Source organism: Choloepus didactylus, chromosome 3 (assembly GCF_015220235.1).
Source record: "Choloepus didactylus isolate mChoDid1 chromosome 3, mChoDid1.pri, whole genome shotgun sequence".
Lineage (NCBI taxonomy): Eukaryota > Metazoa > Chordata > Mammalia > Pilosa > Megalonychidae > Choloepus > Choloepus didactylus.
The window spans coordinates 179,598,092-179,612,173 of NC_051309.1; the positions used below are offsets into that span (position 1 = coordinate 179,598,092).

Sequence of the window (14,082 nt, forward strand, 5' to 3'; positions counted from 1 at the left end):
TAAGTTTTTTTATTCTAGAACATTTAAATCATATAAGATAGCGGGGAAAATAATGAAGTAAGCACAATGTACCAATCTACCAACTTACGTTGCCACACTCACCCACTCCTAATTATTCTGAAGCAAATTCTGGACAGCATATTTTATGTGTAAATATTGCATTTGTATGTCTAAATTATACAACCTATTTTTATTTAATATATTGATATCCTTATAAATCTAATAATTATTAACAATTTTTTATATCTGGTATTCACTGTACAGGTTGACTCATCATTCTTTTTGTATTGAAACATATGCTCTTGAATCTGGAAAAATAATTAGGTAAAGATTTGTGATTGTATAAGGTTCTTCATCTTTTTAATATATATATTTTTATCCCCTCATATTTTGTTGAAGAATTCTGGTCAATTAACCTATCAAGTTGCCTATTTTCTGGATTTTGCTAACTGTATCCCTGCTTAGTTAATTTCATCATTTCTTAAATTTGTGGGGCTTTCCTGATGAAGAGAAACACCCAGCAGCTCTTCAATTTGCCAGTGATTGATTAGAGTTAGAGAAAGTGCCAGGGGGATCAGCAATTGACTGGTGTTATTACCACTTCCAGCAGCGGCTTCTAGGGCTGAAGGGAAAGAGGCAGAAGCAGGTTTGAGTAGCTAGAATCTCTTGGGAAATCTGAGAAACCTACAGGCTGCCTTCCAGGGAAGAGAAAACACTGATAAGTCCTTATTTTCAAACTTCTTGCAGTTGCTGGAGAACCAGACCATTCTGAAAGGACTTCCCTCTGACAAAAACCTTCACTGCCCAATGGCCAATGAAGCCTCCTTGTCTGACCTCCTAGCAGAGGCCAGCTGCCCCCTCTGCCTGGCTTTCCTGAGAGACCCAGTGACCATTGACTGTGGGCACAACTTCTGTGGCTCCTGCATCCACCAGTGCTGGGAAGATCTACAGGACATCTTCCCCTGTCCTGTCTGCCTCCACCACTGCCCAAGTGGGAACTTCAGGAGAAACACCCAACTGTGCCACATGACTGAAATTGTGAAGCAACTTCCCACCAGGAGGAGCAAGAGGAAACTTCAGGAAGAGAAACCCCTGTGTGAGAAGCACAATCAGGTTCAGACCCTGTTCTGCGAGCAGGACCTGGAGCTACTGTGTGCCCAATGCAGGGTCTCCTCTGACCATCGTGATCACTGCCTGATGTCCATTGAGCAAGCTGCAGCTCATCACAAGAAGAAGCTCAAAAGCTCCACTGGATACCTGAAGGATAACATAGAAAGTGCTGAGAAGGATCATGAAATCCAATTCTTAAAATCATGTGAATGGAAGCGGAAGGTGGAAGAGTGGAGGAAAGAACTGAACTCTGAATTTGAACAACTTCAGTGCTTCTTAGAAAAGGATCAGGAAGCAATTCATAGCAGGCTAGTAATGGAAGAAAAGATTGTCAAAGACAAACTAACTGAAAACAAAAGCCAAATTTCATATCATATATCCACACTGAAAAATCTGTTACATGAAATAACAGAGACGTATGTACAGGGAGACCTGGATTTACTGACAGGTATTCAAAGTATCAACGACAAGCATGAAAACCTAAAAACCCCAGAAGTCTTCTCATACGAATTACAGAAATGGGGTTTTAGTCTCACTCTGCAATATTTTGGCCTGCAAAAACTGATCAGCATATTTAAGGTAGATTTGACGCTAGATGTTGAATCTGCCCACCCAGATCTTGTCATCTCAGAAGATAGAAAAACTGCCATGTTTGGAGGGATGAAATCAAAAGGTCTGCATCAATTCAGGGCACTTACATCTTACCAAGCTGTCCGGAGTTGTGAGAGCTTTGAGGCTGGAAGGCATTTTTGGCAAGTAGAAGTGCGAGGCACAGGTGAATTGGCCTTAGGTGTCTGTAAAGAATCCTTCTCCACAAAGGCCCAGATATCCCCATCTCCAAACAATGGATGCTGGAAATTTCACCTCTGGTCTAGAAAGAATGGTACATCAGATTCAGTGAACCACAGAAAGATTGGAATTTTTCTGGACTATGAGTTGGGGGAGGTTTCATTTTACAATTTGAATAATAGATCACATATGTGTACATATACCGGTATGTTTACAGAAAAAATTGTACCTTATTTCTCTCTGGGACCTACTACAAAATGTCTTACCATCAGTGTTGTCAGTGATGACTGTTGATCTACCTGGGAGAACTTTGTACATTATATTTTCCCTCTCTGCTCTAGAAGAGTATTTTTAATAAAGACTCATCTAATTTTGACATTTGATTAGTGTTTTAGTTCACTAAAGCTGCCTAAATGCAGAAATGGGTGGGCTTTTAAAAATAGGGATTTATTAGTTTTCAAGCTTACAGTTCTGAGGCCCTGAAAGTCTCCAAATCAAGGCATCAGTAGGTGATCTGGTGCTCCTGGGCTCCCCTTTCACATGGCAAGTCACAAGGCAGCATCTGCTGGTCCTTCTGTTCTGGTTTCCATTGCTTCTACCCTCTGGGTTCAGTGGCCTCCTCTTTGTTTCTGTGGCTTTCTCTCTCACTTTCTGCATCTGTCTGTCTGTCTGTCTTTCACACTCTTAAAAGAACCCACCTGGGCCAGGTCTCAACTGAAATAACCTAATCAAAATGTCTCATCCATAATAGGTCTAAAGCCACATGAATGGGTTAGTTTTAAGAACATGATTTTCTGGGGTTCATACAACATCAAATCATCAGAATTAGTAAAACCTTCTAGGATTTCTCTCTTTCTCTCTTCCTTCTGCCCATATCTAGGGAAGCTGATAAGAAAATCTGGGTGCATCTCCCTTTGGTACAGGTGGGAATTCAAACCACCCAAGGCCTGCCTGGCACAGGAATCTTCACCCCACTCTCACCAGCCAATCCCCATAAATCTCCAACCTCATCTCCTCTCTCTGATATAATGTCATAATTGGATCTGCTTGGGAGTTACCCACCTATCCCCAGAAAGACAGCATTAGGAGAATAATAAATAATTTCATACCCTCTTGGTGTGTGTGTGACATCATCAGTCTTAACATCCTAACTGAATTTTGGTTGGGTGTTGATATAGCCTCAATATAACAATTTTGAAATATTGTAGAATCTCAATTGAATTTGTGGTATAATTTGATCCCAGGAATTATTCTTTATCTAGATTATTTTCCAAATGTCAGGAAACATTTATTTTATGTCCCTTTTTGTCTATAATTACCAAAAAATTTTGTGTCTGTTTCATGGACAATCATGAAAATCAGCTAAAAATCCTATTGGAATTTTAAAATTTAAAACTTTACAAAAAATAAAGAATTATACCACTGGCTCTTCAAAAAAAATCCATAGGTATTTATGACATTCAAACCTGATGGAAGAGGGATCATGGAGAGTTGAGAGGATCCTTGTACTACTGTGTATTCTAAAATAAATCTTGATTTAATAAATAACAACACCCAGAAGCCACCTCCTGGCCATGGCCTTGTTGCCACCACTTCTGTCCCCAAATCTACCCACTGCCTGGTTCTGCACTTTACACAAAGTCAGCTATACATTATGATCTGGCTTCCCTAGCTCAATATTATTTCTGTGAAATTCACCATTTTTTTGTGTTTAGCAGTTCCTTTTGTTGCTGTATTTGTCCCATTTTATGAATATACCATGATTTGAACCATCTGTGGGCTGGGGAGTGGGAGTCCAGCCAGGATCTATAAAACTATGCTGTCTGACTTTGTTCTGCTCATGACTCAAAGAGAAACTGATATTACTTGTACAGTGCGCTTGAGGAAATGGAAAGATAAAGTCTGTGAACTCCTGCCACCCCAGACTGCTCCTGGCCATAGAGGAAAATTAGTGGATGAAAGCGGTGCCATGCCACAACCTGTTCTCTGCATGTGAGCTTGTCAGCACATTCATTCAAGTTTCCCCTGCATCCTTCCAGAAACATCCTATGCTTACACAGATACACAACAGAGAAATGCTCCTTTGTTTCTCTGTTTATTTTTACAATACAATCTTCCTATGTTTACTGTCATATACAGTTTTTCCCTTCAATATATCTAGGTTTTTTTAATATCCTATGTAGATCTAATTCATCAGTTGTTTTCAAGCATTTACTGTCCCTTCATGTAAAGCCAAATGATAAACATATGTGTGTGTGTATATTTATATGTATGTATTTATAAATATATATGTGTGTAGGTATGTGTGTGTGTGTGTGTGTGTGTGTGTGTATAGATATATAAATACACAGTATATGTTTTTAAAGAAACAGTAAGAATTTTTATTTTGTGTAAAGGCTTTTATTTTAGAATAGCAAAGAATTTGTAATAGATTCTCAAAACTTCTCCATGAGAAATGGGGAATGAAAAGTATAATGCCACAGGTAATTGGAGAAAAGGAGATCAATAACTGACTATGTTACAGTAGTTATAACACAAAACAAACACATCATACTTCTTGAGATCTGAATGTCCTTAGAATTAAACTTGGATTGTACACTGTCCTAAGTACTGTTATGAAGACCCCACTACCAGACCAGTATGTACACCCACACACATACAAAATTTGATGCAGATGTCAAGAATGAGGATGCTGCACAAGCGAGAGTGTAAGAAAAGGTTTACTACTTATGCAAGAAAGATTTCAGAGGTGAGCAGGAATGTTTCGAAGCAGGTCCAAAAATGAGTTAAAGAGTAGGGAGATCATATTAATGATCTTGGCATTTTAATGATGGTTTGGCATTTTAATGATGGTTTGGGGTGACACTGGTGTGAGGGTTCCTGTACAACCAGGGGCTGGCTTGGTTCTGGCTTCCTGTTTGCCCAAATGAAACAGCACCCAGACTGTCTTGTCAGCTTAACCTGATGGAGGCAGAAGGGGAAGAAGAAAGAGTGAGCTTTAGAATATATCACTAGTGAAACATAGAAAATGGAGTCAAACTTTTTATTACAAGCATTCTCCAAGAACAAAGGAAGAAATTATGAGAACATCCAAAATGATCTTTCAGGTAGTTTACTATTCATCTATGCCCATACTGATTGTAAGAAATTTTGAAGGAGGTCCAATGGAAACAGGACACATGTTTTTCTGTAATATTATGGTGAATATACAAATGCTGTTTGTGATTCAAATTTAAAATGAAACCTCTCCTTATTCACAGTCCAGAAAAAATTCCAATTCTTCTGGGGCTTACAAAACATGATGCATCAAATGCTCCAGTCCAGAGCTGAATTTGCCAACATCCATTGGTGACAGTGATATAAGAGAATTTCTGGAGAAAGATTCCTTGCACACACAAAAAGACCATTCACTTGTTCTTCTAACCTTTAATCTGCCAAAAGAGTCTTCCAGCATCAAATCCCTCAGATTTACCCTGGACAGCTGGATAAAAGGTGAATTCCCTGGGATTATAAAGATACTTTGATTTCATCACCCCAAACATGGCAGTTTTTCTATCTTCTCAGAACATGAGTTCATATGGATATTTTGAGGATCTAGAGTTAAATCTGCTTTAAACATGCTGATCATTTTTTGCAGGCCAAAGTATTATGGAGGGATATTTCAAATCTCCTTCTTTAGATTATATGAAATCACTGAAGATGTTTTTAGGTTCTCATACATGTTGTGGATACTTTTCATACCTGTCAGTAAACCCTTGTCAGCCTGCACATACTCCTCAAGTATTTCACTTAGCAGATTTTTTCACATGGGATCAGTGGTCTGAAATTTGCATTTTTTTGCCAATTAATTTTTCATGAATACCCTTCTGTACAATTAACAATCTAACATGAATTGTTTCCTCTGTTTCCAAAAAAAGAAGTAAATTGTTGGAATTCAGAGTGTAATTCCTTCCTCCAATTTCTACTTCCCAACTTGTTCTAGTTTGCTAATGCTACCGGAATACAAAACACCAGAAATGGATTGGCTTTTATAAAAGGAGGTTTATTTGGTTACACAGTTATAGTCTTAAGGCCATAAAGGGTCCAAGGTAATGCATCAACATTTGGGTACCTTCACTGGAGGATGGCCAGCAGTGTCTGGAAATTCTCTGTTAGCTGGGAAGGCACGTGGCTGGAGTCTGCTCCGGAGTTCTAGTTCAAAATGGCTTTCTCCCAGGACGTTCCTCTCTAGGCTTTAGCTTCTCTCCAAAGCGTCACTCTCAGTTGCTCTTGGGGTGTTTGTCCTCTCCTAGCTTCTCCAGAGCAAAAGTCTGCTTTCAACGGCCGTGTTCAAAATGTCTCTCATCTGCAGCTTCTGTGCTTTCTTCAAAGTGTCCCTCTTAGCTGTAGCTCCTCTTCAAAACATCACTCATAGCTGCACTGAGTTCCCTCTGCCTGTCAGCTCATTTATATGGCTCCACTGATCAAGGCCCACCCTGAATGGGTGGGGCCATGCCTCCATGGAGATATCTCATCAGTTATCACCTAAAAGTTGGGTGGGTCACATTTCCATGGAAACATCCAATCAAAAGGTCACACCCAAATCAAAAAGACCAATCAATCTGTCCCACAAGATTACATCAAAGATAATGGCATTTGGGGGACATAATACATTCAAACTGGCACATTCCACCCCCTGGGCTCCAAAATTACATGATCTATACCTATACAAATACATTCATCCCATTTCAATATCACAGAAACTTACACCATTTCAGTAACAATATGTAAGTACAAAAACCATTAGTATCAGTTACAGGCATGGTCTGTCCAAAAGCAATATTCTCCTCAGGCTCTATACCTCTGAAACTCAGAACACTTTATCTGCTTCAATATACAAAGGAGGGACAGTCACAGGGTAAACATTCCCATTGACATAAGGAGAAACTGAAAAGAAAACAGGGTAAAGAGGGCCAAAACAGTTCCTAAAATCAGCAGGACAAACTCCATTAGATTTCAAAGTCTGAAAGTCATTAACACAACAATGTTGATTCCTTGGGGCTTGAGAGCATGGGATTCTAACCCTTCCTAAGGGCCTTTGCTGCAGCCCTTTGCTCTCCAAATGCTGGGGTGAGTGGTCCAATGTATCCACACATTGGGAAGACCACATTCTCGGCCCCACCCTCCTCAAACATTGGCCCAGCACCCAGATTCTCTTCCATCTCCAGGGCAAAGGCTCTATCCTCTCTGAACCATGGAGTGGTGGCCAGGCTCTCCCCAATTCCCTGGGAATGTGCTCCACCCTCTTTGGGGCCTTGGGTGGCAAAACTCTTCCTGAGAATTGAGGTTGGAGGCCCACCCTCAATCTCCAGGGCAAACTCACCCTTTCCATGTTTGTGGGCCACTCCGCTCTCCCAGCCTGAGAACTCTTGACTCCAGACCTCAACCCACATGACTCTGTCTCTGAAGAAATTTTTCCTGCAGTTTATTCCTTGTTTGTCTCCTCCAGTCCAGCCCAGCAGCATCTCCATCTGTAAAGATTTCACAAAACTTCTGTTGGCTTCTCACGGAGCACACAGGCGTGAAAGCCATCAGACAATAGGACTTGCCACAAATCCTTTCTGCTTAACTCCTTCTTCAATCTAATCTTGTACTGAAATGGTGGCTGGGTTCCATGTTTGGGTAAACCCTCATGTGTGGCTGTAGCTTCTAGTGTTCTACCCCCTGGAAGCCCAGAGTTTTCCAAAGCATCAGTTTCTGGTCTCTTTGAACCCAAGAGTTCAGTTCTATGTTTATCTCCCTCCACTCACTTTTTACTGTAAGTTGCAAGGAGAAGCCATGCTATATGCATAACTTTTAGTTTCAAAATCTCATCAGTCAAGTATCCCAACTCATCACTATCAAATTCTGTCTTCCATCCAACATCAGGATTCAATTTTGCCAAATTCTCTGCCACTTTAAAACAAGGATTGCCTTTCTTCCAGTTTGCAACATCACATTCATCATTCCTGCTTAAGGCCTCATCAGAAGTATCTTTAGAGTCCATATTTCCACCAACAGTCTCTTTAAAGCACTCTAGGTCTTTTCTATCAAGCTACTCACAATTCTTCCAGGCTCTTCCCCTTATCCATTGAAAAAGCCATTCCAACATGTTTGGTATTTGCAAACTCAGCAGCACCAGCTCCCCATTTCTCCAGAACCAAAATCCGTTGTAGTGCACTAATGCTGCCAGAATGCAAAACACCAGAAATGGATTGGCTTTTATTAAAGGGGGTTTATTTGGTTACACAGTTACAATCTTAAGGCCATAAAGCATCCAAGGTAATGTATCAACAATTGGGTACCTTCAATGGAGGATGGCCAATGGTGTCCAGAAAACCTCTGTTAGCTGGGAAGGCATGTGGCTAGAGTCTACTCCAGAGTTCTAGTTCAAAATGGCTTTCTCCCAGGATGCTCCTGTCTAGGCTTCAGCTTCTCTCCAAAATGACACTCTCAGTTGCTATTGGAGGATTTGTCCTCTCTTAGCTTCACCAGAGCAAAAGTCTGCTTTCAAAGGCCATCTCCAAAATGTCTCTGTAAACTGCCGTTCCTCTCTCAGCTCCTGTGCATTCTTCAAAGTGTCCCTCTTGACTGTAACAAGCTCGCTCCTTCTGTCTGAGTTGATACAGGGCTCCAGTGAACTAATGAAGGCCCATGTTGAATGGGTGGTGGCCACACCTCCATGGAAATTATCCAGTGAAGGATCTCACCCACAGTTCAGTGATCACATCTCCACAGAAACATCCAATCTGAAGTCTGAATCCAATAAACACCAATATGTTTCCTGCCTACACAAGACTGCATCAAAGATAATGGCATTTTGGGGGACATAGTACATCCAAACCAGCACAAATACCAAATCCACAAAATATAATTGGTACTATGTTATTGTATTTCTGTGTCAATTATGATATGTACATATTTCTAACCACAACCATAGTGAAAATACATTACTACAAAGATTCTCTCTGTGCTACCCCTTTATAATTAGTCCCACCACCCTCCCAATATGATCACTAAATCCTGGTAAACTTTCATAACATATATATGTAAAATTAATAGAATAACATCACCTATAAATAATTCAGCATGTATCTCATAAGAATAAGCATATGTTCTTATGTAAACACCAGACAATTATCAAATTCAGGAATCTTAATTTTGTTACACTACTGGTTTCTAATAAATAGTGCATGTTAAAATATTTCCAATTATACCAATTCTATACCCTTTATACTAATTTACCCTAAAACACCCTAACCACAATCTACAAGATAATGTGAAGAAAAGTAATATTCCTAATTTTCTCTTTGGTCTCTGTAATCTAAAACATTTCTTATAGCACTGTGCTATTGTCATTTTTTTCAGAGTTCATGAGGATTTTCTTATGGAATGTTCCATGATTTGGTTTTGTGATATTATTTCCCTATCATTTTTGCATTGCAAAATCAATATTTATAACCTACAGGATCTAAAAAGCAAATGCAAAAAAAAATGTTAGGATAAATCAAGGGGATTGGTCACATAAGTTACACAAATGTAATTTGTGTCAAGAACTACATAAAGGTATGGGGGATGGAGAGGTACAGGAACATAGCTAGCGGATAGTACTAAAGTAAAGTTGGGATTAAAGCAAATGAGGTTATTATAGTTTTTAATATATAGTTATTATGTATTACATGATAATATGTTATATATTTAATTATATTATGTATTCTAATATATTCTAATTTATATTCTATATATGTTTAATACATATTATATATTAAATGAGGTTATTATAGTTTTCAATATGCAGTTATAGTTTTCAGATGTTAAATCTGAGACCCATGGTAACTAAAATGAATGTATTGGAGAAGATGTAAGCTCACAGAGACAGAAATTAGAGTACAGGTTGCCAGAGGTGGGGAGTGGTGGAATGTGGATTTAATGCAGAAAGGATGCAGGGTTCCTGTTTTGGGGGATGGGAAAGTTTTATTGATGAAAGTTGGTGAGTGTCCCAAAGTTTTGTGACTGTGGTTAATCCCATTGAATGACAGGCTCCAGAGTGGTTCAGATGGGAAAGTTTATGTTCCATATATGTACCCACAATTGAAAACCAGAGAAAGAGCAACAAAAGAGACAATGATAAATGCAAAATATGATTCATTATGGGATGAGAAAAGCCTCAAAGGGACAGTAATGGGATATATGAAAAACTGGATTATAGGCTATAAGTTTATATCAATGTTAAATTTCCAGAACTTGATGAATACACTTCAAAAAAGTGAATATCTTTGTTCTTAGGGAATGTACACGGCAGTATTAAGTGTTAAGGAGCTATATGTAAACAACCTAAACTCAAGAGTTCAGAAAATAGGAAGAAAGAGAGAGAAACATGGGTAAATTGATAGATGGATTGATAGATAAATGAAAGATGGATAGAATGACACAGCAAATATGACAAAATATTAAAATTGGTGGATCTGGGTATCTGGGTGGTGACTATGTTGGTGTTCAGTTTTTGGGGTTTGTATTATATTACATTACTGATGATCCTGAGCATTTGAAAGTATTTAAAAACAAAAAGTTTTCTGTTTTTAATGGCCCAAATATGAAATGTTTAGTCATTTGGAGCTGACCTGCTCTGCCAACCCTACAAACCTGTGCCAACATCTGACGACCCTTCAGTAATAAGGTCACATGATGCTTCATCCCCTGGAGCTCTCTGGCCCAGAGTCTCCCATTGAACTTATTCTGTGACTTCACCTAAACCTATAAGCCTTGCCGCCACCCCCCCCCCCCCACTTTCCCTCCTCTCCAGGAGTTTTCCCATTCACTGCTCCCACTTCTGGAGGCTCCTTCCCACCACAGCCTCTCCACTGTCTCCTGGTGGGAGACTTCCCCTCCACTGCCACTGTTGTCCCAATAAATAGCTTGTCATTTACTGCCATCTAGTGAGCTAATATTTTTCTTGCTCAGCTCCAAAATCCTCAAACTTGAACTTGCTACATTACAACTTAGATTTCCTGCTATATTCAAAATACTGCACAAACATGAAGAAAACTATATACTTCCAACTAAATATACATTCACAGCCACTTTCTATTAATTTAAAGTGCCAGGCTTCCTATGAGATACATGGAACATTGATGTGAGAGACACAGTCCTGCCTTCATGGAGCTACAGTCTCATAGGGGAAACTGGCTCATAAAGAAAGGTCTGTTTCCAGCTCCATGTGTATGGAGGATTCAAGTGAGAATATTAAAATTCAGCCTTGTCTTTTATGGAAAACACCTTCTTGAATTATGTGCTGTCACATTTTAAAGTTTATAAGGTGAAATATATGTGAGGTAGTGATGCAGGCAAATCCTTTGGGCCTTCAGAGATGCCTCAGGTTTCTGGAGGCAGGAGGTAGGGCAGGGTGCAGGCTATGAGCTCTGGCTTCTCCTCCACCCAGAAAGAAGACATCAGGCCCCACTGCAGAGCTCTTCATGGCCCTGTGTGGGAGGCAGGGTATGTGGAGGCTGCACTTTGGGGCTCTGGAGAAGGATTGCCTGGGTTGTAATCTCACTCTCCCTCTCTTAATCACATGGCTCCCAATTTTCTCACCTATGATATAGAACCATAATTGCTGAGAGCATTGAATGAGATGAAAGCCACAACATGCCTAGCCCTAGGTGGGGCCACATTACAGGAAGTTCACAGCCTCCTTTTGTCGGTCTTTATTACCAACCCAACTATAGATTCACAAATTTATATTTAATAAGGGTAATCTATGTATAGATTATTGATAAAATAAAAAAAAATTGTCCTAAAATTTAGCAAACAATTATGAATTCCAATTAACCTAAAAAGCATTTTGCCAAAAATAATTTGTAATGTTTCACAGGGTTTCAGAGATCTCAGACAATGCTTCCCAGAGAAAGTGACAACTACAGTGGGATCTAAGAAAGAGTGGGACTAAACATAGAAGTAAACAAGTACATGGGGGTGAGAGAGGCCTGGGGTGAAAGTCATGTAAAAAGGCTCTGGGGCAGGAGGATGCCATGTGCTGGGGGGAAGGAGAGGGGAGGATGTTGGAAGATGAGCCTGAACATAAGTGGGGAACAGAGAGTGCAAGACCTTTTAGGACAATAGTATAGATTTTGTATCTTTCTAATCTATGAAAGCTGCTCCATTGTTTTTGAGTAGTGTTCAGATTTGCTACAGCTGCCATTTTGCAAAATACCAGAAATGGATTTGCTTTTATAAGGGGATATATTAGGTTACTAATTTACAGTTCTAGGGCCATAAAAGTGTCAAAACTGAGGTGCAAACAAGAGGATTACTTCACTGATGAATGGCCAATGGCATCCCTAACAGTGATGTCAGCCAGGAAGTCATGTAGTTGGCATCTGCTCATCCCAGGTTGTGTGTCTGCATCTCCCTCTCACCTCCTGTGTGTCCTTTCTTCTTTCCCCCAGGGAAGTTTTCTCTAAGCATCTGGGGGTCCTCTCTTAGCTTCCCTGGGACAAACTCTGGGCTTCATCTCCTACCTTGGCATAACCAAATGCCTTTCTTTCCACATCTCCAAGCATCAATAAGCATCTCTAAGCCTCAGCAAGCAACTGGGTCAGTTTTTGCTCTTAGCTCTCTGAAATACTCCAGTGAACTAATCAAGAATCACCCTGAATGGGGGATGGGGGGTGTCCACAAATCCATGAGAACTCCATAATTTAATTAGAGTTCTCACCCACAGTTAAGTAGGTCACATCTCCATGGAAACATTCAATCAAAAGGTCACACCCTAATCAAGACTAATAGGTCTGGTCCCACAAGAATGCATTAAATAACATGGCATTTCTGGGACACACAATATGTTCATGCTGGCAAAGGTATCATGAGTAAAACTAGCATTTCAAAACAAATAATTTGTAGGGAACAGAAAGGGGTGATTTAGAGTGAATGGAAGTAAGTGACTGAGGTTCTAAGGTATATGGGATGGATAAAGCCATGGTGGTAACTTGGAAGAAAATAGGGCAGGGATCTTCAACAGGATAAAGCTGATGAAAGATGGGAAAGAATGGGGTGAGTATAAAAGCTGCTGAATTCTCCCATGGGGCACAAACATGAAAGAGTACACAAACCTTAAGGGTTACTACACGCCACACAATGTTGCCCCCTGGACCTGGTGTGTCTTGCTTCATTCTGGGGTCTCCTGGGTGCTTGTTTCTCCCCAAGACAATGTGACAGGAAACTGCTTGGCTTGGGTATTGTCACAATTTGTCTTCCCTGTTTCAGGGATGGTCTAGTTTGCTAATGCTGCTGGAATGCAAAACACCAGAAATGGATTGGCTTTTATAAAATGGGGTTTATTTGGTTACACAGTTACAGTCTTAAGGCCATAAGGTGTCCAAGGTAGTGCATCAACATCCAGTACCTTCACTGGAGGATGGCCAACAGTGTCTGGAAAACCTGTTAGCTGGGAAGGCACGTGGCTGGCATCTACTCCAAAGTTCTGGGTTCAAAATGGCTTTCTCCCAGGATGTTCCTGTCTAGGCTTCAGCTTCTCTCCAAAATATCACTATTAGTTGCTTTGGGGGTGTTTTTCCTCTCTTAGCTTCTCTGGAGCAAAAGTCTGTTTTCAACAGCTGTCTTCATACTATCTCTCATTTGCAGCTCCTGTACTTTCTTCAAAGTGTCCCTCTTGGCTGACGCTCCTCTTCAAAACATCACTCACAGCTGCACTGAGTTCCCTCTGCCCGTCAGCTCACTGATATGGCTCCACTGAGCAAGGCCCACTGTGAATGGGTGGGGCCATGCCTCCATGGGAATATCTTATCAGAGTCATCACCTACAGGTGGGTGGGGCACATTTCCATGCAAATCTAATCAGCACCATAACGTCTGCCCCACAAGACTGCATCAAAGAATATGGCTTTTTCTGGGGGACATAATACATTCAAACCAGCACAAGGGAAGACAAGAGTTGGCCTGCCTTCTAGATCTTTGAAAAGCAAATGTCTATGGAGGATAAAAAAAAAAAAAAAAGACGGTAATTTTTCAGTGACTGGAAGGTGTTGTAGAATGTGAGTTTGCAGGGAACAAAGGGTGGAGCCATCCCGACCTCAGTGACTTCAAAGCACAAGACTGAAAACTATATACCCTAATGACAGGGATAAACTGGTGCCTTCCAGAGGTAAAT

General features: G+C 40.3%; 1 protein-coding gene across 1 annotated transcript; it reads left to right on the top strand.

Annotated features, from left to right (window-relative positions):
• Positions 1–807: 807 nt before the first annotated feature.
• LOC119530571 (tripartite motif-containing protein 60-like) lies at positions 808–3,895 on the top strand. Its single transcript, XM_037831510.1, has 2 exons — positions 808–1,885; positions 3,774–3,895. The coding sequence occupies exons 1-2, from the start codon at positions 808–810 to the stop codon at positions 3,893–3,895; spliced, it is 1,200 nt and encodes a 399-aa protein (XP_037687438.1).
• Positions 3,896–14,082: the final 10,187 nt, after the last annotated feature.